We start from the raw sequence: 24,155 nt of genomic DNA, 5'->3' as shown, positions 1-24,155 counted from the left end.
GAGTTTATGAAGGGCCCCCTAGTAGCTTAGTAAAAAACACGACTTTATCTTGGTTCATTTGCACTGTAATAATGTTTTTAAGTGCTTATTACAATTACACCCCGTGTGTGCGCGAGGCATGGCGTTTTTCATTGTGTAATCTCTGGCTACCTACCTGGTTTCTGTATGCAAGTTATGTGAAAGTTGTAGGCATCCAGCGACCATGCCTAACTACGAGGTCTAAAATGAAGTATTGTGCGGGTACACTTTGGATGAGCGGAAACAAAGAAAACTTCTGCGCGAAGGTAATTTTAAAAGTCGAGTAATGAATGCCCGACAAATTGTCCACGTTTACCCTGCGGATGCGCCCCATCTTTTGCACTACTTCATGCTCAGCTGTTTTCTAGGGTACCCCATCAGCAACCGACACGAATGGTCCGAGTCTACATCTGCCAAAAGTGCTTGCTTCCATTGAGTACAAGCCCAATTGCGTCCCTTCCGGAAAAATACCTCCCAATATCCCTCCGCCTTTCTTACATGCAAGGTTCATACTAAGCCATCTAGGCTCAGCTCACAACCATCTACTACACCTAAAGGCCATTTCCAAGGAGCACATGTTTAACAGAGATCAGGAACAAGTCCTCTTGCTTCAGTTCTTGAAAAGCTCTGCGCCACTTAGCACATAGTTACAATGTAGCCATTACTTGTGCAATCGGCTGCGTGGGTCAGCGCCTGGAGCGATAAATCGTCTGATGGCACCGGTTTCACTGAAAATCAGGTATTACTGTGGCATATAGGATAACGGTACTCCGCAGTGCCGTTCGTCTTCGTGAAAGTGGTGTACAATCATAGTACCATCAGGGATGGTTTGGAAGAATTGCTGGATGTTTTACTGACCTAACTAAGTATACCCACTACGCGTAATACACCATCATTCGAAATAGGCTACAACTTTCGAATGCTGCCTTGTGGATTCGATTGCTCAGGTGCTTAACATCTTGTATGGATGCATCGGCCAAATGGACTTCCTGTGCAAACTGATTGAATTGCATGATCCTTATCAAAAGATTACGTGCTTGGCGGAGTTTGGATACTCTAATAACACCAGAAGTTAGACCCTCTTTACTCGCCCTGTCTGCTGCAATTAACTAAAAACGTAGTGACCTAGCTGCAACCTTATGTAGGTTAACCCAACAGGAAAGCCAAGTCATTGGTGGACACATCATTATTTCGCTCGTGCTGGTTAACAAATACTACACCGCTCCTCAACTGGACTCATTTCAGCTCCGCCAATCGAATCTATGAAGGCTTATTATTTCTTGTTCGAGCAGAAATATATGTCCAGTTAATTATCCACTCAACGAACTGCGGATGTATGCTCCTCGAGAGGTAGCCAGCTGGATTTTTCTCCGACGTGACGCGTCTCCATCAAGAATAATTGTTAGCCAATGTGCAGCAGAGTCTAAAAGATATGCTATGAACGTAGTAGAGGACAATCATGTAGTCGGTCCAAAGCACAGTACACCGGAAGTGGCCCTTTTAACCTGCTTCAAATTAGATATGCCACTCGGACTGCCAAGCATGCAGCCGTAAACTCCTACTTAGGTGGCGAGCAGTATTCGCACAACGGAACTGAATTTTCGAAAACTAAGGCTTGTTTTTGTTAGACTAAACAAGACAAACAATTGAGCTCCGAGTACGAGTCCGATCTTTTGAGCCCTTGGCATCCTGGGGTATCGGTGATGCCAGGAAAGTATCCCACTGGGCTTTTATCGCCGGAGGTACGATGGCTCCAGTGGAGCATGAAATTCGGTGAGCTGTAAAAATGTGGAAGTAGATTAGGTGGTTTTTGGTGTGAGCACATACGAACCAAAATGCAACATTTAAACGTAAATTTTTTATTTCACTTGCAAGGGTTTTGTAGCTAAGAGCATTGTGTGGCTAATGAGCCTCAACCTTGTTATTAAAGCGGATTGAAGGAGGCACTCCGCACCTTCGAACCTACAGGCAAACTGTCAGAAACCTCAGCGTTCACCGTGAGTTGAACGTTTCTGCCACGCCATATGCAATTTTAGGCACATTGTAGATTACATGAAGTTCGGCTTTACGCACCCGGGGAATCGCAATTTATGGATGCTACGAAGGTTAGGTAAACAATTATCCCAGTAAATGCGATCAGTACCGCTTAACGGGTTGTTCTAACCAAGTCTGCCTTTACACAGGGGTCGTAAAGGACACTTGCTTGGTATAAACCACAGAGAAACGAATCCGAGAGGATCATACAGTGAAAACATACCGGAAGGAAGGCCGCTGCGTGTTCAAGGTTTTGTCAGTAAGTTAAGGACGATCAGAAGTACATCAGAATCTGTATCCCACTGGCCCCTTTGGCTCCATTGGCTACGAGGCCGTAGTCATGTTCCGCACACCAGATTGGGAGATTAATGACTGACAAGACCTTGCGACCATTGGAAGCCCAGTTTCACATAGAGAAATCTCTATTTGAGAGCAAAGCAATCATATCGTTAACGAAGAAATTGGCCGGTTCGGAGTCCGAAAAGGACGTTAAGCAATCACCAACATTTAAGTTATGACATATTGCGCCACAGTTACAGATGGCACATTTTGAGTCATTTGCCCGCACTACGCCAGTCTCTACTATCATTAGTGCTTTCTGACCCTCTAAGGAGAGACTAGCGTTGGATGTTGAAGTGTAAGTGAATTTCATATTGTAGAGCCGCTGCAAATGCTCCTGGATTCCCCTGCTATGCTCAGCTATACAATCCCTAAAAACCTTCTATCTTATCCCAATTCCCATCGTGCCAAGATAATAATACTAATGATAATTTTTTACTTCCCAAGCACTGATCAAATGCCCAATTCACTTGGGATACGTGACACCCGAGAAGAGTCCTTACCTTGTCTTCAGTCAGTTCGTCTAAGGATACTTCATCAAGCTAATCGATTTTTAGTGGAACAGCTCTCATGGATAAGCCGTCCACGGAAAATTCCCTGTCCATATTTAATAACTGGCTTTTATCCACTGGTGAGAGCATGATGCTTTTGGCTTTAGAAGTGCATTCCATGGGACCATCCAGTGCATCAATGGCCATGCAAGTGGGTAGCAATCTGGTCTCGTTTTTATCCAGAAGGTTCTGCTTATTGAACGTCATATCGGACCGGGCGTCTAAAAACGCATACGTTGTCACCTTTCCTGTAGGGGTGCCAAACTTAACAAGAACAACTCTTAGAAGTGCTGTAGGCCGATCGCCTTGAGTTAAGGCACAAAACTCCTTCATCTCTGAAGTCGTTCATTCTTCGTTTTCGGGTTTTAATGCATGACACAACTTATGACGTCGTGCCCTGCAGCCCGACTGCCCGCGTCAAACAATTGACTTGCAATCTCTAGCCATGTGGCAGTCCTCCAAGCAGACAAAACATGCATTATGCTCCCGTATTCACTTCCACTTCTGAGTAACTTCCGTGGAGAGGAAGCGCTGGTAGTTGAAAACTGGGCAAGGCTGAGAACATAGTAGACAGGGCTTCGAAACGCATTCCGCGTCTGACTTTGGTATGGTCAGGAAACTCGTGAAACTATCCCGTCTAGGAGCTTAGTTGGTAGAAGTCAACAGTACAGTAGGGCATCTTACGTGCTCTTCTTGAGTCAGTTACCCAAACCGATTTCGTGTGAACCTGGAGCCTGTGTCCACAGGCTCTTCTAAGTCAGTGAAAGTTGGATCCTCGCCCGTGATCGGTATTTTGTCTGCTACGTCAACCCAGCTGTGCTACAGTGGTAGCAGAAGAGAGCGCACAATCCTCTTTACAACGACAAGTGAATATAAAACCTAACGCAGCTGCGTTGGCACGATCTCACAGCTTCGCAATTTCAACAGAGACCAGGCTGTTCCAGTGTTCTACCTTACCAATTGGAACAGGCCTTCATGTAGACAGCGAGCAACAATGTTAAGCTGTCCGAAAAATTGCGAGGAATCGCTCAAACCCTAAACTAAGCATCTTCCGGCAAGAGTCCTCCAATAGCTGCCTTTGTGTTCCATTGACAATAGTGGTCCAAAACAGGAGCATCTGACCGGCATCCTTTACTTTGTTCTCTATATGTATGTCAAGTTAGCATATGAACTTCCAGTGATGATCCGGGTTACAATCAGAGCATGACAGTATGCTTTATACTCATATACGACCCCGCCCATCCCGCTTGTTCTCCTCGATACCACTCCTACATCTTTTTGTGATGCACCGTGGATTTGATTTCCGCTGCTTGGGACAGATTCTCTTCATTTCGGGGTGGTCGACCATTGCTCTTCGAGTTCTCCGTAAAAGGACCAATTCCTCAGCCAAACACTTGAGCAAATCTCTTCTAGCTAACACTTCACACTCCTTGGTTTTATCACTCCCAAGACCCTCCGAATGGAACTCCAGTGCGTCCGGTCTATCTTGCGATTTGAATTGGCGCTGACCAAAGTCGTTCAACAGAACGCCTGGACTCAACATGTCATCGCACTTACCGGATACCGCGCGCGCCAACAAGCATCTCTGCTGAATTCAGTCATCAACAATAGACACTTCGTTGATCAGGTGATACTTAACGCTCCACTGGGACAAGATGATCACAGTGTGCTGACTTTTGATTTCATCTGCTACTGGGCCGGAAATTTGGAGCCTCAAACGACGACAAAAAAGCGATCCTGATCCTCGTTTCCTCTTACCGAAATAACCGTATGTGGAGTGGACACTCAATTTGACAACTCCATCCCAAGTTGATTTACGGCATCTCAACATTCTGTCACCTGTGTATATCCAGACAGGGTTTTTTGTTGCTTAACGTTCCAAAGTGGTCATACTCACGACCACCCTTTTCCTTTGTTTTAGCTGTTTGCCCCAGCACAGCGAGCAGAAACAAACGCTTTCTCATCCGAATCGACCCAGTAAATTTGCCGAATCGGAGTCCAATGTTGAGTTTGGCTTACAAAGGAGATGATCAGCACGACTCATCGAGGTGGAGTAAGAATATCGGCTCCTTCGTCTGTGATTGGTCACGTGGTTCTTGATTTGACTAGCTATATCCGTCCGGTAAAGTAGCCTTCAAATATTGTGAATACTACCTTCAACATCGAGTGTACTTCTCTTATCAGACGTTGTCCAAATTCTTTTCATATCACTTCACCGTCATCCCTGGTCAAAACGTCCTGTCCATCGAAGAACTGATCACGATCAATGTGGGATTCATTCGAGTGCCCTGAGATTTCTGCGTTATCTTCCGGCAAGCCGCTATCATGCGATGGGGTTAGCTCTCACCTAAAAGCGTCACTCCTCATTGCTGTTTTGATCTTTGACAAGTTTCACAAATAACATAAGTTATTGGTGAGAATTCCACGATGCCAAAGGGCTCGAATCCTGAAGTTGATTTCTCACCAATCAAGGTGTAAGCTCTGGACAGTTTATCAGCAATACACATCTGCGTTTTCGGTCAGGGCCAGATTAATTAATAGGTGCATTTCTGTAGTCTGATCAGTATTCCCGCTAAACGTTCTGATACTTCATTCATCGGCCTGATGACTGTATTGGCAGATGATCTTTTCCCACTGAGTTTTCTGAGCTCAAACTGACGCTCAACGAATCGCTCAAAATTTGTGTCGTGATTTTTCAAGTTGTTGTCACACATACAAACGTTGTCAGCTACAGAGTTTACAATCCATAGTTCGTCAAGGGCTTAAACGAAAGCCTTCTGGAAGATCTTAAGCACCTTGAGTGCAAATTACAGGCACTAAAAATTCATTCAAACAGTGTACCGGACGTTCTCACGTCACCAAAGTTTGTTTGGCAAAATGCTGGTGAGATTTATACTCTTGTGCGTTTAACTGTGGCAAACTGTCACCTTGACTCGGTGACAATTGTATCTGATCGATCCAATCCGTCAGTCCATCTACGATCGCAGTTACGTGCAGCTGCGTAGCGAAAAGTGATCGAAACTCATTTCACAGACTGAGCTACAGAGATAGACTTCTTCGCTCAAGAAAATAGCGAACGACAATGTTGAACTTCATTTTACCGAGTGGCTAAAAGCCCAAGTTTGCCGTCGACCACAGTAATATTGAATTTGTACACCACATAGCCGCACGGATTCCTCAGACTTGGGCCTTATCTGTCAGCATTGATTCAGATTTTTTGGGTTAATATAGACAGCCACTTTGGTATCCTTTTGAGGTTGGACATTTCTGTCTCATCATCATCATCATCATTGTCAGTTGTAATAACCGCGTACTCGTCATACACTGGTTGTAGCTGCCACAGTTCCGTTCATCGATGATTTGGAGAGGGGGTAGCTGCGCATTGCAGGCAGGAGATGATAAATTGGTGCATAAATCCAGCACTGTCAGTGGGCTGTCCAAAAACTTTAGGTCGACACCGGGATAAATTGGAGTCTTACGTCTCACGTGATGTTCAGCTGATGCCTTACAGATGCATGCGTTGCTCAAAGGGTACTGACAGCTTTTCAATGCTCGATTGGTTGAGCAGTTATCTCGGATTCCTGTGAATGTTTCACGATTCTGCCGATTCTTTAGTGCCAAAAAGTACTTATGAATAGGATTCATTGGAGAGTTCTATTCATACCCGGAGAATTTAATACATATGGAAGTTTCGTTGATTAGCCCCATAGAGAACTTTCCAAACCTGGGGATAGGCGTATGTGGATCACCAGGGGCTTTTGTTGGTTTAAATGATCTATCTTGGGTATATATTCAAGCGCACATGTTACCGCGACGCTGTACTGATGGTCTAATTCACGTAATACCTGGAGGCCAAAAACTTTATCCTCGCAGTGGCTTATTGCTGCCTGAGCGAGTCCGGCATACACTGGTGGAGTAGCGGTAACAAGCTCGACGCGCATACCAGATGTCCGGGTTTCACTCCTCTGTACAACCCAGAATATTCACGGTTAATGAGCTCTAATATGAGCCAAACTTGAGTCCATTGGCCCCTCCCTACGCTTTGGTCTGGACTGATGAGAATAATCGCACCGGGATAAAATGAGGACTGTGCAACCGCAATCGGTCAGAAATAAAACTCCAGGAAAGTGAAACACGGAATCTAGTCACAAGGTTTTTGAAAACTCTTCGAGTTCAAGTAAAACATAAGGTTGATAGAAACTCGGGGACTGCGTCTATCTGATGAGCCACGAGAAGGGTGAAACTGGTCGTGGCGTGCCGACGAGTTTTCAGCAACTATGTGAGTAGCTTCTTTTATGAAAATGTACTGCGATATCTCGACCATCGTACCATATGGAACATGAGTCGGCCTTTAGGCATTACACTCAGTTGAAGAACATTATAAACGAGGGATCCGACTGAATCTTCCACGAGAACCAAATTTATTTGCAAATAAGTTGTATTGTCGTAAACCACAGAATGTTGAAATCTCCAGATTTTCTCTACCGAATTTGAACGTCTACTTACACTTTTTTCACCTAACTCATACCAAACGCCAGATGATGGTAAAATGAAAGAATTAAGAGAACATGTCATTCCTTAGAAAGGTGGGGCATATCGAATGCGCGCAGATATAAGCGTGATTTCATCTTTTAACTTGACAAGAGTGGTCGGATTTGTTCAGCTCATGTTGGTGCACAGAGGTCCCGCACTGCAGATGACATTAACAGTGCATCTAAATAACTAGTTTTTTTTACAAGGTTTTCGCAAACCGAAGGGTTCTGTGGTGTATGTACAGTTTCTAAAAATATGTGCCGAAAACTGAGTTAACTCATTGTCAGTGAATTGACTCCAACTGTCAGTTTGACCGAACGGGGCCCAGCAGTCCTGTGCACGCTGGGTGGCCGCGGGGCAGTATGTTGCGGCACCACGGTTCTACGTGGTTGCGCTGTCAACCTACCATGTGGGAAAATTATCGAAACCGATCCGAGTAGAATCTGGTATGGAAGAACAGAACGAGCCTATGAGATGGAAGAGTGCCTTTTCATAAAGTCCATTATGTTGCCTCTGTCCACGGATGAATACAGCAAGACAGGCAAGTAAGAAAAGCTATGTATGAACCGCGCCTCATGAGTGACCAATGTGCAGTGTATCACCTCTGAGGCGTGCTTTTTCATGTCTCCCCAAGAAGCATCTCACGTGACCCCAGGCCTAATAACTGAAATGAAATGAACTTATGAGTTGGTTTCTGTATGTCCCAGTTGCTTTGAAAATGTGATTACTCGTTATGTTCGATTTCTTTAGGCTGATTATGGATTGATAAATTCAAAATGTTTGGCCACACGCGACGAGCGCAGAATTTCTCTGCCGACTCAAAACGAAAAAAATCAGCCAGTTTAGCAATTCAGGAAGAATTACTTAACTGAACGTACCTAAACGTTAAAACGCCTGTGCGCTTACTGAAACACGCTCGTTTACACATATCCCAAGACCTCGGCGACACATGCAGTTTGAACACCAGGACTATAGAAAATTCTTTCCGTTCTGCTATCACCCTTGCAAATTTTTATTCCTTTCTTGTTACTTTCGAAACCAAAAAGAAACACAGTGATATAGCAAGTTGCATTTAAAAATGAGGGCAATGACTTGCTCATTATCCCTGTTGAAAGATTCTCAGGTTTAATTATTTTGGTGATAACCGGACTCGAACTTGAGTAATAGGGATAGAACAGACGGTTTTCCCAGTGTTGCGGGTTTTTTGTAATCGTGAATTCAACCAGGCTTAATAAGTGACATTAATTGGTAGTGTGTACTGGAATAAAACATGGAACAGCTAGAGTTTTCCCAACTGCTTCATCTAGTGGTTGCCTCACCTTGACCGCCATGGTGAAGGTGTGGAAAGAATGTTTCAGACCGAAACCAAGAGTTGTGCAATCTTGGGAGGGTTGGCTCAGGGTTGAGTTTCTCACACTGACTGTACTAACATCGAAACAATGTAGACGACGCTTGTTTTGAGCAAATTCTTTTCCGGTCAAAGCGGGAACGTTCTCAAAGTATTGTACCCACCGATGATTCCGTGGCGAAAGCTCCTAGTTCATCGGGGCTCGCACAGAGCACTTGCCTAACAGCGTTGGTGTGGAGCGTTTCATTACACCGTTGGTGATCAACCAGTCACGTATCGAACACGGTCAGGGTTGAAAGACAGATTTGTTCGGTTTAAATGGAAACGTCCGGTCTCAATGATGTGTAAGCCCGCTGATACACGATTCTGGCTGTCGTCTTTCAACCACACATTCATTCGGTGCCTTGGGTGATGAACGAAGCATAATTTTCTGTATATTTGGGCTGTCCACATTATTTTGGACACGGTTGGCGATAATCTCTAGTCTTCATTGTCCACCCAAAGGACAATGAACAACAGCGTTCTTAGTGGAGTCGTGTGTTGTTTCTACTGCGAGATTTACATCTTTGAGTTTGACGGAATGGACGCGGTCATTATTAAAACATCACAAACGAGAGATTCAGCTTGGTTCAAGGTGAGTCTCTCGCAAAACCAAATTAGTTCGCAAATGAGTGTATATTCACTAATTTCGTGCAATTTGGTTTCAAGTAGAACATAAGGTTGACGGAAACTCGGCGACTGCGCCTACCTGATGAGCCCCAAGAAGGGCGAAACCGGTCGCGGGCTGTCGACTGATTTTCAGCAACCTTATGAGTAATGCACTACAAATGTATACTTTTAAAACATGTTTATAAATGCAGGTGTTCTGGTCAAGGAATAGCGTCGAGAAGAAACCGGTGGCCACAACATTTTGCTAGCCGTGTGGATGACATCATCGTCACACTGACAGCCATCCAACTAATGGTATTCCACCGTGACGTTATCTCTTCCTATGATGATGAGTAGCTCTCAGCAAAACCGGATTCCAACGTGTGTTCCGAAGGTTCGCATTCTAGGTCAATACAAATTGTCTCATAATAAACGCTAAATTTAATTGGATAAGTAAACGTAGTTAGTAAAGAAAAGGATAACAAAACTTTTCATTATTAGTAGCCACATAAAGAAGGTTTTGTATAAAAGTGTTAACATTTTTTCTGTTTACGATGGATGTTAGTACGCGCATTGAAATTGTGAAACTCTATTATTCCCTTGGTGAAAGCGCCACCAATGCACTTCGTGGTTACAAAACCAAGCATGATCCCATCAAAAATCCTTTCACCGTGTCGACCATTACACGCTTGATTGCGAAATTTGAGTTCACTGGATCTGTATTGGATTTCCCTGGCAAAGGGAGAAAGTCTCTGAGTGATGAGAGAGCACCCATTGTACAGAATGCCGTCAAGCAACTTCAGTCCCAGAGCACCAGGGCATCTTCGTCAATAACTCAGGTGTCTCAGTTGACCCACATTCCTCGCGTCAGCATTCATCGTATTCTGAGACGCCACCTTCATCTCTACCCGTATCATTTCACTTTATTACGGAAGAACACAAGGAGCAACGTGTCACGTTCGCTAACTGGCTGCTGGACAATGAAGAAATTGTTCCCAACACTTTATGGAGCGACGAAGCAAATTTTTCTGTGGATGGCATAATCAACAAGCACAATTGCGTGCTATGGTCCCAGGAAGCTTTTCACGATTACCTCACCCATAATCTCCATTCCCCTCATCTCTGTGTGTGGACGGGATTCTCTTCAAAGTGTCTCCTGCGTCCCTTTTTCTTTGATGCTACGGTTTCCGGCGACAGTTACCTCCATGTGCTGCAGGCGCGTTTTATCCCGCAATTCAAGCAACACAAGGAATTGTCAACAATTTACACTAAACCACCATAATGCAGTATGCTTATACAAAGATAATAAATGTTTTCGTCAGTTTTTAAGTTTTAATACGAATATTACTTTTTGCTTCTATTATGATACACCCTGTGGTAGTTCCGGTCATTGTCCCGGAGGCCGACATACTGGATGGTAGTGCCTTTGTGGTTCAATACAATACGTCTCTACCCAGGCAACGTCGTAGTGCCAACGACCAAGCTAACAAACCGTTCAAATTCTACATTGAATAATCGCACAGGAGGGTCATCCAAACCGGCATTTTACTATCAGTATTACTGGCAGGGTAATGATTCACCGTGATTTGCAGAACACATTTGTCTTCAAGAGCCGGAATTATGTGGCGTCTTTCAACATGGGAAATTTAACTAAATTGTGGATAAGTCCATACCCAGAACAGTCGAGTATTTTTGTTCCTTGTTGGCAAACACATAGTCATAATGAATGAAGCGAGTACTGGGGAGCTGAGCGCAGTCGTTTGCCAAGAGGAAAGTTGAGGCGAATGCGAACGGTTTTCACTTTGTATGAAATAAAAAATGCACAAAGTAGAATATTGGTTAACGGGCACTCTAGTGAACAGAACAGATTACTAATGTAAGTCAGATGTCACAAGGAGAAAAATCCAAGTAAATCTTGACTCACAGTTCACAATAGGAGATTCCGTAGTCCCGTATTCCGCGGAACCACCACACCAAGGAGAGAGATAGTTCTACCTTCCTGGTGTTCCGGTGATCGCAATATTAATCCACAGGTGTAAATAGATGTGTTCAGTGTTTGTGGCTAAAATGTTTGTTCACGTTTAGAGTTAGTAGCAGCCAATTATAGGCAACCGGCAGTCACAACAACAGTCACTCAGCAAAGTCACGTTGGACCCAAGAATGTAATGTGACCGATATTGATAGGGGGTAGGAAGATGATACCGAGCATGAAAAATACTGGTATACAAGTGTTACCGTAGCTGATTGCAATATGCATCATACGTCTCTCGAACCCATTCGTTTTCATTTGCAGACCCGTATGTTTCTGTGTAATCGTTGTGGTGAGAGATTTCGGTACATCAAAGCAAAAGTTGAGTAGCCCAGACTGAAATTGGTGATTTACCGGCTTCTGTGGGTAGGTCAGACTAACAGTGTTACACTTACTGTTCTATTTCCGGATCTATTTAAACTTCTTGGCCTGTTTTGCCTGAAAGTGTTAGAATCATTTTGTACCTTGCCTTATTTACTAAAATTAGTGTAGTGCTTTTTTGGTTAGGTACTTCAAGTGAATTTCTCAGAGGTGGCCTTATAATACAATTGGGGATAGTGTTAAACTATAGATAGATGCTTTTATTACACTGGTGATGGCATTAGTCTGTTGGAGAAACTTTGGTGTTCAAGTAAAACGTAAAGTTGATTGAAATTCGGAGATTGCTTCTACCTGGTGAGTTCCAAAATGGATAAGAACCGTGATGACCTGTTGGATATCTCTGAGCAGTCTTGTTTACTACGCAAAACTTTTCAATTTGGTTGTACGTTGAAAAACCAGGAGCATTTTGGAAAAGTCAAGTGACTTGAGCCGGATAACTGATTTGACTGCTTACTCGTTGAAAGAGACGTCGAATATCACGTGATTTTGTAAGTTCATGGATGCAAACATGTTATGTGTATCGTGCAACCGTACGCCTCAAACTGGCAGGCAAGGAGATAGATAAGCATTTTAAAAAACACTAGCACGTTTTTCATCATCGGTGGACAAAACAGCAACGGATGATTCCAGCCAAAATAGTGCTCAACGTAACCACAGATTTGCTCCACACACTGGGTCGACCAAGTGCTCGTGGTGGGTTTCATTAACGGGTTATCTCACCGACGTCTGATCAGTTTGTAGATGAAGATAGCTGTGTCAAACGTCATCGGGGACGAGCGGAGCTTAAGAATATCCCTAATTCAAATTTTAAGCCAGTACGTGGAGCAAGTAGAAACTAATCAGTGTCTGTTTTTGATTTTTTGTGAACATCTTAAGGATAGCTTCAGCATACTTCACGCCTCCACGACGGACAAGTTATCACCATCTCGATAAAAAGCGGAGTCTACTCATAATCATACTACACTGTGCTTTCTAAAAATGCAGAATTTGTTGGGTTTTGTAAATCTACTCGGTCATTTGGTGTCCACCCATGAAAAGTTGAGTCCAGCGGTATTGGATGGGCCGTACCACAGAAGGCCAAATGGGATGACACACGTGACAGGCGGGATAGTTGTTACTGTATAGGCGTATGATTGTGAGAGAATTGTATATACAAGTATACATGGTCACTTTTGTGCCAGTGCCGTGCATACGCGTGAAGAGGAAGGCCTTCGCTGCCGGGTTATTAATTAGAAAGTGCCAACTGAACAGTTACAGACTATAAGACCGGGAAGCAAAACTCTCATATGCATCTTGTTTACAAAAACTGAATATCCATCTTCTCTTTGAACGCCTCTTCCTGAACGTACCCGGATATTCATTGACTGTCGCTCAAATCCAAGCTAACGCTACAAAGCGACTCCACAAATTACTCAATAGATCTCACAACGTGAAGCGGAGTAACGAGAAAACATACTACTCGCATGCCTCCCCCATCAGTAGTATCACCGTTACGTGCATAATCTTTCTACCTAATTCCTAAGCTTTCACCAATTTTCTCAAGGCTACCGAAAGGTCATGTGACCAGACATCGAATTCGATCGATCCTAATGAATTTAATTTGGCATCTGACCGTAGGCTGACGTTGACTGTTAAGGGCAGATTCGTATAGCAACCTCGAGAATACGATTAATCTGTCGCATGTTTTTCGGGTTAGAAGTTAGTGTACGCTTTTTATCGCTTTGTTGTTCCACCTCTTGGAATGATCATGCAGCTTACTAAGGTGAACAATTAATACAATCATTGTGGTACAAAGATAAGTCCATAATTGAGGAAAACTGTTTCAATTTCAGTCCGATATGAAGGCCAGAACAATGTGCGGGCAAGGTTTTTGTGGAATGAAACGACCGCTTTTTCATTTTCAGTGCTACACTCCAAATTTTGGTAGGAGAACAAAGGGTAGTTCGTTATACTGATGTGAACTGTAGAATTTCCCTATTATATTCAAATATCATAAGTTGCAAACGACAAAAAAAGTTATTTTGAAGAAATTGGTTAAACTCCATTTGTGATGTACGTTGAAATGGGATGCTGATATATTGATTTCAAAGGCTGATTATGAGTAACAATGTGTGCTTTTAAAAGTTGAATTGTTGGCAGCTAGATGTTTGATACTGGTTTCAGTGTTTTGCTACTGAGTACAGGTTTGAAGTAGTACGTGCAACGACGTAGTCGAACATTTTTTTAAAAGTTGGTGTTATACAAAAGCTTGTTTTAAAGTGCAACACAACGCAACTGGCTACCGACATGTCTGCTGTCGTAGTGTCTATACTATATCAAGCTTGGTGCTAGTATATATGATGTGAGTTTATGATCACCATATCTGCGCTCGGAGTCACACCAAAGGAACGGATGTTTGGTTATCTGTTTATCTGCTACATACAGTCACGACCTTATGGATCTCAGGTTGATGTTTCGATTAAATCGGAGTTGTCTGTAAACAGCAGGGCACCAAGGCGAATTACCTGAAGTAAAGCAGTTTTGTGGGGAATATGCAACTGGACCAGCTCAAATACTGTTGATCTGTATCCCATGAATTGTCCTAATATAAGAGGTGTTTACTTGTTCACGCTACCTGTGTGTTTGACCTTGTTTCTGCAATGCTCAAAGGAAGACAACTGGGCAACCTGCGACAACCAGTTTTGGCTTAGTGCATGCCTTTTAAATAGAAACTAAGGACGCACAATAAACATAAAACGACAGAAATGCGTTTTTGAAGTTTCCACCACATAAGTGAGTGGTCGTTTTGAGTTTGGTTACTACGAGGTCCTTCAGAATGTACGACGTTCCCCACCGGATCATTTTTTTTATACCTCCGAGCTCTTTTTTGTGGTAAGTCGTTTCAAAAACAACCTTCAGACTGGTGAGCACAAGGCTTGGCGAAGTTTCCAAAACGGAGAGCTTCAGTCGAGACCGTGCTTCCAGCGTAAGATCACTCACTGTTGGTCTCCGCAGAGGGCAGCAAGTACACACGAATGTAAGCAAGATACTCCTGTAAATCTATTCCCTAAAGAGACTCAGTGCTGAACACTTTATTACAGGCCCTTAGGATTTTCGAGCAAATTCTATGAAAGTGAACTACTTAGAGGCCAGAAGAGCGCTTGGCAATGTATCTGATCAAACCTCATGATGACTCACTATTCAATTTTTTGCTAACAATCTGGGTATCCACGGGCAATAAAATTCAAATAGACTGAGATTTGTGATCCGAGAAACACTCATGTTTTGTCGGTTTACTAGATGAGCAAATTACACAAAACTAACTAAACTTCAAATCAATAGGCAAACATAGAATTCTCCACCATTACATCATTGTAATTCTCACCGGAACTCGAAAGTGTCCGAAACTTTGAATGAGAGATCCTCTGTGCGACTTGAGGCGTTTTCTTTGCAACTCCGTATGAGATTCCGTATAACCACTTAGCAGAGGTAGTGCCTACAGAAAACCTCCGTTACAAGCGCACACCGGACTTCTATGCATGACTGCATGGGCGATGAGTTGGGACTGCTCAAAAACATTTTGGAATAAAGTGCGTATGCTTCGTGCTCCATTGAATCACATGCGAAAGAGGTGCGGTAATCCCAGCAAGTGTGACACTAGATCTAAAAAGCACATCCACTCAGTGCTTTTATTCAAGGCAGGCGGCACATTGAAAACGGCAACACAGTGTCCTGCAGCAGCCACAAAGCGGACATACAGAAGCCCTAAATCAAGGGTTGCCAATCTATAGAGGACATACCAATTTACATATAAGTGGGGATTAGATTAGATAGATATCTCATCGCCAGAATGAGGGAGTACTTTCGTGTGTAGACTTAGACTGCTCTTTCCACAATCCCGGATAGTCCTCCATAACCAAACATCCGCTTACCACAAGCCATCAAGCACATCAGTATCCTTCACCGCCACGGTGTTCTGAGATTTGCCAGGGCTGGTGCAATAAATCAATCAAAGCTTTCACTCTTTATCCAGAAGCAGCCTGATGTATTCCTCAATCTGTCCTAGACCTGCTGCTGATTTTGTCTGACCAATCATGTCTGAATCATGCGGTGAACCTCGTGTAAAAAATTACTTTAAAAACACCGAATATACACTCACTCATTTGCAAACTAATTTGGTTTTGCGAGTGATTCATCTGCAATCCAGCTGAATCTCTAGTTTGTGATGTTTCCAGGCTAAGTCCTATTTGATGAAACCTTATGAGTAGTGCATTGCAAATATACGTTAAAACCAGTTTTCCGGTTATCGGCCTGGATACTGATGAGTCAATAGACAATACTAAGTGGTCTGCTGGAGTAGTACTGAAATAGTATTCTGTGTCTTTGACATTGTTCCAAGTGCAGCAAGGGCCACCTTGGGTCGTCAGGCTTGATGTTTGTTTTAGTTAAAAGATCCGAGGAATTGTGAGCCACAAAATCTTTCCCTTGGCAAATACGGGGTGTTTAGTGTATCTTTGAGTATTCATGAATTGTTTTGTTAACACCAGTCTTGTACACAGACGAAACATATTTGTACCGGAAGTGTCTGGACACAAACAAGTTGTGAGGACGAAGATGAAGAGCAATTTGTTTCGGAACAGGTGCCAAATACTGGATATCGCATTTCAATAATGATACGGGGACGAGATTTAGAAGTCGGTTGAGAACAAATCAGGCTATCCGGTGATTATGACAGACCGCACATAGGATTTTCAGGAATTTGAAGGTAATGCGTCATTCAGTGTTTATCTGGTTGTAACTGTGCCTGATTACCTGGATAGAGGAGTGATGTATCCAGTTGAAGAGTACGACGAAACTGTTGATCTTTTCGACAATTGATGAGTGAAAACGTCCAGTTTGAGGTGGCCTACCTTATTTCTCTACCAGCGATGTAAATCGGAGTCGAGGATACGGACTTGTATTCGACAAGGTTGACTTTGTGACTATGGAATTCAAGCTCCTTGCCTCGAACCTCGACTTGCCAACGACTGAGTTCTCCGAACTTGTGCCGTTTCTCTAGGAGCAGCACAACAGATGCATCTCTGATCGTTAGCGCCTCTTTCTTATATCCGTACTCATGCTCAGGTCAATCAGTTCTTGGCTTCGACAACACATTGAGCCATTCCAAATCCATCTGGATGCTGTTACCAGTCCAACGCACAACACATTGGCTGATTAAAGGATTGACCTTTCAGTACAGAAAGCAAGAGTACACTACTCATCGCTGTTAGCTCACTACTTTCGGGGCCCACCTTCAGTAAGTGTGGGAATTTCGAATCGTAAAGACCAAAAGCTCCGATCCCTTTCTTATTATACGTCGGTACAAAATCATCCACTATAGATGTAATTGCTTCAAGTGACAGAAAGATGCCACTCTCGGAGTTGAACGTAACAACTTCTTTAAAGTCTTTTGATTTTGTTTAAAAAGCTGATGGATTTAACTACGCTTTCCACGACTTCCTTCGGAAACAGCGAGATTCCTGTGGAGAAACTAGTCCTTAGTCATAAGTCTCATTTCCCCTCATGAGGAAATGCTAGCGATTTGATGGTAATCCGTTGTGCGCAGTTAATTTCGTAGGCTCATCGTGGATTAACCTTAGTATGATGAACACGATTGATACTCTTCACTAGTCTCTTCTTTTAATATTCCATATGCTGTACCGCCAGTTCGAATACATACGTGCTAATTGTTACGCTGGCCTGAATTCTGAATTTCTAATTCGTCTGGTTGTCTGATATACTAGCGGAACTCAATTCTCACTTGATAGCCGGTACTGGGAATTTATTATCTGGTCCACCGTTAGACGATCGTCTGACTATTCTCTTCTGGTTAACACAAGGCACCAAAGCTTCCGTCGTCAGGTCACAGCGCGCACGAACTGAGGTGTGTCATGTCACATCGTTGGTAAGGTCATCTAGGGTAAGAGTTATCTAAAATGTTTGTTCTGCGCCCTCCCCCCCAGTTGGAAAAGCAATTCAGGCGAAATGTGGCAACTAGGGGAAAAGTAACATTTATTTAATATTCGGCAGGAATCTGGGTTAGCGATCTGCTGTTTAGCCGTTGTACATCAAGAGCGTGAATCCACGCAGTGAGGTTCGGTAAAGTTCGCTCTACCAGGGCAATTGATGCGGTCAAGTGAAGTTCTGTTCGGTGAACGGGAATCTCAACTTGCATTTAGGTATTCTGAGCGGTATTTCCACTCTGTTCGACGTTTACTTATTGTAATATTGGTGTAGCATTACATGTGCGTACGCGATAGCTGGTGTTCATTATCCAAAACTGTTTTGAGTGCTAAAAGTGGAAGCGCCAATGCTTTTGGCGCTTTAGTCGAATTAGCGCACTAATTTGCTTGCGATGGGCAAAATTGCCGTTCGCATAGCCTTCTTCAACTGAATATGTATGTGGAATCTCCGAAAATGTACCGAGAGTAACAGGAAATGGGTCCGTAGGGCACATTCAATTGAAGAAGACACCTTCTTTAAAGAGAGATTCAGGTAGATTCGGTTGGATCTCCTGTCAGAACCAAAGTTGTATGCAAACAAGATGGAAATTTGACGACTGTGCTTACAAGATAAGTCCCAAGAAGGACAGAACCCACAATGTGCTGTCGAAATCTTCAGTAAACTCATGAGCAGCGTGTTACGTCTAGAATGGACGGAGCTCAGGAGAAGTAGCTTTTCATCTTTACAGACGAATTCGGTATTTTGGAAAGTGAGTTGTGACGTGGTCTCTCCACACAATTAAACATTTGCGCGTTTGTTCAGCCTTTGGTGTTTGAATGTTTACTCATTTCTCAAGGATTTATAAAGAACCGCTTGATAGTATGCAGCTGACAGCACTTGCCTTCATTCCGTTGATGTTTGGTGCAGTTTCGCTACTGGATGAGAGACTTTTATTCACAGAGGATTCACCAGAATCTTGTCACTCGTGGCTGGGTGTAATCAGTAAACACAAGGGGCGAGATGGCCTAAGTGGTTAGAGCGCGAAGTTACTAACCGGAACCCGACCTCTGCCTCTCGATTTCCTCTGTCTAGGCTTGGGCAACCTGGCAGTATCGTGCAACCTTCGGATGGCATGGCAGTTAGGCACTGAAAAAGTGCTACAGATGAACGTTTTTTTCAGTAAACACAAGACGTCTCGTTGAGAACAATTGTGATCGTATTAAAAAAACTTGGCTTGAATCCGCAGTTCCTATTTTGGGTTTTCTTACATACGGTTTGAAGTCGTGATTAGGCCAGCTACGTTTGCTAACAAGGCTGGGGCAGTTCGAGCTGCGGAGTTGAAATCCAAGCGTTTGAAAACAACTTTTGGAGGTTAAATGAGGATAACGGAGGTGGGGAGTGAGTGCATATCAACGTATTGGATGAAAACCTTCAGAACTCATTAGTATCATACTCCAGTGTGGTCTTGCACAAACTGAGGAGAACTCAGTGATTTAATGTGATCGCATATTCAAAGGCTGGTGATTGGGCGGAACCAATCGCAGCCATGACAACAAACGGACCAATCAAATTCAGACGAATCTCAGATATAAAATTGGTCGCATGCAACATAACCAGACTCATGCCTGGAGATGAAGCAAGTTGTCGAGATCGGTTGTTCACTTGGCCTGCCTTTGCTACATATTTGTGCGTGTTCATATCTGTTTTGTCATAGTCTCGCTTTCAAGTGAGCGACAGGACGAAAGTTTTCGATGATGGAGTTTTAGGGTTGATCTTTATTATCCACCGTCTGACGACAATCAGAACATACCCCACAGTCAACGTTCTCTTGCGGAAATTGAGGTAACCCCGTTGAGCACAATTTCTACCTCTGTGTTTTAGAAGCCACTTGTCACACACATAAGTATCGGATCGCCGTGGCAAAATTTCACCGTAGCTATAGATCTGCAGTCAGACATCCTTGTTTTGCCGTCAACGACCTGTATCCCTCGGTTTTGGCGAAGCAGTCGTAAGTTTAATCCAGGGGTGTCACACACACTAATCCCGTTGGGCTCACCATTTGTTCATGGAGCCAGCTCAGGTGAACTTTATTCGGACGTCTTATACGTAACTCTACCTAGCTGCAGTAAACCATTTGTGACAGATTAAAGAGCGCTTTGTTGGCTACGTTTCTTTGGGACTTGCTAGATATCAAACGGGGCAATCGGTCGAAATTCCTGGTGTCGACGGAAGTCTCGGTTTGCTTTTCGCTCCAAAAACAGCTGGTGTCACGCACACTTTGATGGAAATCGTTGTGTCTGGTCGTCCTGTTGGTTATGCAGACATCTTTACTGTATACTTTAAAAGGTAAGGCGACTATTGTTCATGTTCAAATTGGTTCGGTTCGTGCATAATCTGACTGGTGACTTACCACATTTTGTTTCAGTGAACCTGAGCATGGTGCACAAAACTTACCAGTGGCCGAGCTGTTTTTGGGAAGAGTTCCTTTCGACGACTGGATAGGGCCAGACATCTTCATTCCGCTGCATGAAGCGCCCACATGGAGTATCCACATTCAGTGGTAGGTTTCTAGTTTTTGTGCACTGTAAACCATCTTGGAAGGCCCATGTTATTTGAATAGATTTCGGCACTCGACGTTCGTAGACTAGCCCCGCAACTCACACGCAATCGCGATACTTGCGGATTTTGGTTTTTTCACGTCACCTTACTTTAGATGGATGTTCATCCAAAAACTAGTCCAGTCCAAACAAATTTGGAGGTTTATTCTTCCTTGAGACAATCTCTGAACAACTGGTTATCCACTTTTCCACACGCTTACGCTCTGATAGGCGCCAATCTAAACTGGTGGGAGACATTGTCATTGTGCAGGTTGCCTTATCCAGCAAATCCCGTTTAATATATCGACCAAGCTGGGATTGTAAATTGCTGCGTAGACAAACTCCATCCATTTTTCAAGAGAATGGGTGCTGGTCTGTAACATGTAAGTTTTAGGCGATAATCGAAAGTATCTGTCATAACTGTTGATTCGCCAATCTGCTGTATCTGAGTGCTGACCCGCTCCAGGTCCTAGTGCCGGAAAAAATACTCACAGAATGGAATACAAAAGCTATATTGCGAACAAGCGAGTGCGAGAGCGTGAGTGCGCGCGAGTGCGAAAGTACAACGGTCTTAATCTATTTATTGGAGGGGCACTGTCTAACTTGGTCCGATGCTGTCGCAAACGGTCTGACCTTGGAACGAGGCTGCGACGCGCTACATATTGCGGGGGAGTTGTCTGACCTTAATCAACACTAACTCGCGCTGTCTGGGTTTGATACAAAGCTGCGACGCGCTGCATATTGAGGGGGCGTTGTGTGTCTGGTCAACATCTAGCGGTGCTGAGAGTCTCAGTAGATTTCGGACATTCAGTGGTTGCTTTCGGGGATCTGGCCTTCCTGATAGTATCTCAGTGACTGAATTAACAAGGCCGATTTTTTGTTGAACATGCTGAAGCCAAGTTCAGTCGTAAGGATATTTGACTTTCAACTGGGTAATCAGGTTCGTCGAGGTTCGTGGACTATGCATACCTGATGAGACTCATGAAGGGTAAACTCGGTACCGGGCATTTCAAGTATGTAGTCAAACGTATAGATAGTGAACAGTATTCGTTGTTTACTGAAAACCACTCTTAAGTTTATACCAATCTCCACCACATAACTATAAATACAAGTCAACCACGATGGTTTATTTTCAGTGTCATGTTGTGTTAAGGTGTCCATGATTCTCAGTTTGGCGTGGATGATCTCAGAGCAAATTAATATCTTATTTATTTATTTTTCGTTTATTTATTTTATTCATTTGACCCATTATACGGTGCTAAGATGAACTCGTTTGCGGGGAGGGCGTATAATACGAACCTTGTTCTCAAAAGAGAAGACGGAAACCGGTTTTTTCTCGTGCCAAAGTTGGTGAACGAAACAAAGACATTGTACTCCTTTTATCCGCATTTTCTGGTCTATACAGCCAATACTTAGAAGGAAAGGTGATAGTTCTTACAAGTAGAGAGTCTATTTTGGACGTCTGGAGCGTTTTCAAACGGTTAAACAGCTATGTTGTCGCTCCACACGTAGCTATATAGTTATACTCTGATGATTATACAAAATTTCAGGCTGATAATATACTGAAATTGCAATTTATTGATGGCGAAGATTAAATTTCGAATCAAATTGATTTGATCCCGTCCAATTCGTCTTTCCAAATCTGCAAACTTCTTACACTGTTTTGTAGCAAGATAACAAGCTAGATCTTCGTTTCATTTTGTCAGGAAAATAGAACCCATACCATAATCAATACACTCACCGTGCAGTGAAGTACTTAGATGTTCAATCCTGGGATTTCTGACTGATTAGAGAATATAGCAATTGAATTCAGACTACCCTAGACATGTTCATGAATTTACTGGGTTGCACACCCTTCTGAACTCTTCATTGTGAGCTCACAGTTCTTACACACCACTGCAGCGAGTCAGCGATAGCCACCTTCGTTCTCAAGACTGGTTTGCATGCCAGGAGGGAACTGAGTAGACCAGTCTCCTCTGCAAAGATCGTGTCGAAAAAAGGGAGTTGAACTAAAAGACGGGTGTATGTTAGTCAAACGGATCTAGTACGCCGGTAACAAATATTGTGCACAACTCTATAAACTGGTTTTCCACTAATATACAACCCCATTGAACTCACAATCCATGGTTGATTTAGGCACAGAAAAACTGGTTGGTGAAGTTATTTGTGAGACGGCCTGGATACAGAATCAGTTTTGATAGTAGCTTATATGTTTCTCGTTTCTAATGGAGGGCTTGACTACTTGCTTAAACGGGCCTTGTATTGAGTTATTCTCTCTGCGTGGGACTGCGTACACTTCGGTGAAAAACATTTGAAAAACATTAGTGTCAGTTTCTGTGAGCGGTGTCTTATATATAGAGGGAAGTGGAAATGAGATTCACGGAATTCAGTGCAATCATTCTCATGCCACTATAGAACACAGAAGCCCAATTTGATGAACATTCTGTTAGAAAATTTTATTGGAATCGATCAGATGTCTGGTTTCATTGCCCTGAGGTAATTTAACCTAAAGTTGGCAGAATATGTCACCCAACCATGTGTCCATTTAGTTTGCGCTTTGATGGGCAGGAGTTCGCGGCGGGACCCTTGGTCGCTGATCTATCGCTCACAACTCAGTTCATCTGGCTGGACAGGCAGTATGAGGCAGGCATTTTACAGGTATTGGGAGCGGGCAGTTGGGAAGGTGGAATGTACTACGTGGCCTGTGATCGGATTGCAAACCTACCTAGGCTGATTTTTGACATTGAGGATGACAGCGTTTATCTTACTCCGGATGAATACATCCTAAAGGTAAGCTGAAAACAGCGAATAAATATCATTCGATTACATTTTTATTCCGTGGATAACGAAGGTTGTTCTACCGCAATGGAGTCGAAATGACTTCAAGACTGCCCTAAAGTTTTCCAGTAACTTTTGACCGATTCCATTCAATACTAATGTGAAAGGAATCGATTTAAACTGTTAGAGGTTTCTACCATCAAGCATGACGTAGTAGTCGCCTTTCAACACTCTCAAACCTACAAAATTCAGTAAAATCTTTGAATTGGTTGGATAATTCAAGTCTGAGTCTGGAAACCTGAGGTTCACGGTGGGGAAATACGGCTTTTTTCCATAGCTTACACCAAGTATCTACTGAAAATAGTAACTAGTGTCATTGTATGCAGAAACCTGCTTCCGACCTGATTGTAGCGGATTCCGGCAAACGACACCTACGGCTTAAATATTCTGACCCACCCCGGGGTCCGACTTGAACCGTGAGTATACAAATTCTCAGATGATTCCGGCATCTGCATCCATTGGAATCATGTTTCACAATATGACCATCAGTTTGCCGGTTTGGTTTAATTCAGGACCGGACCATCGGCCTACTGGCGAGGTTGCAGGAAGAATTAATGTGGCAAAACTGATCGATTTGTCATTATTTCCTGAAACACATGCTGTCAGTTGTAGAGTAACTGACAGAGGCCCTCATGGTCACTGGCTCGAATCTGTGTGTTATGATTGGTTGTGACTTAGTACGTGTTATATCTGCTGATTTGTCAATCTGTTGCTGACCTGCTCCAGTGCCTAGTTGCCGGAAAAAAGACTCACAGAAGGGAACACAACAGCCATATTCCGAACAAGCGAGTGCGAGAGCAAAAGTTACAACGGCCCCACGCTATCTAAAGGGGACTTTCTGACATTGATCCAGGCTGTCTGATAGGCGTTAGTGAACA

General features: G+C 43.4%; 4 protein-coding genes across 4 annotated transcripts in view; 1 reads left to right on the top strand and 3 right to left on the bottom strand.

Moving 5' to 3' along the window:
- Positions 1-5,792: 5,792 nt before the first annotated feature.
- T265_03507 (hypothetical protein) lies at positions 5,793-20,354 on the bottom strand (the record flags this gene model as incomplete). The annotated part of the gene is made up of 2 exons (XM_009168007.1): positions 5,793-5,939; positions 20,253-20,354. 2 exons carry the CDS (start codon positions 20,352-20,354, stop codon positions 5,793-5,795), a joined length of 249 nt encoding a protein of 82 aa, XP_009166271.1.
- On the top strand, positions 20,124-24,105 carry T265_03505 (hypothetical protein; the record flags this gene model as incomplete). The annotated part of the gene is made up of 5 exons (XM_009168005.1): positions 20,124-20,188; positions 20,268-20,402; positions 20,890-21,114; positions 22,989-23,229; positions 24,004-24,105. 5 exons carry the CDS (start codon positions 20,124-20,126, stop codon positions 24,103-24,105), a joined length of 768 nt encoding a protein of 255 aa, XP_009166269.1.
- T265_03504 (hypothetical protein) lies at positions 20,575-20,790 on the bottom strand (the record flags this gene model as incomplete). Its single annotated transcript, XM_009168004.1, has 1 exon — positions 20,575-20,790. One exon carries the CDS (start codon positions 20,788-20,790, stop codon positions 20,575-20,577), a length of 216 nt encoding a protein of 71 aa, XP_009166268.1.
- Positions 22,346-24,155, bottom strand: part of T265_03506 (hypothetical protein) — a gene marked incomplete at both ends in the record, with an annotated part of 16,963 nt that continues 15,153 nt past the window's right edge. Inside the window, 2 exons of the mRNA XM_009168006.1 lie at positions 22,346-22,415; positions 23,165-23,223. Of these exons, the coding sequence (XP_009166270.1) occupies positions 22,346-22,415; positions 23,165-23,223 (129 nt within the window). The remainder of the gene's footprint in view (positions 22,416-23,164; positions 23,224-24,155) is intronic.

This window comes from Opisthorchis viverrini (assembly GCF_000715545.1).
Source record: "Opisthorchis viverrini unplaced genomic scaffold opera_v5_50, whole genome shotgun sequence".
NCBI classification, from domain to species: Eukaryota; Metazoa; Platyhelminthes; class Trematoda; order Opisthorchiida; family Opisthorchiidae; genus Opisthorchis; species Opisthorchis viverrini.
The sequence above is the reverse complement of the archived record's forward strand: the minus strand, read 5'-3'. Positions and strand labels throughout refer to the sequence as shown.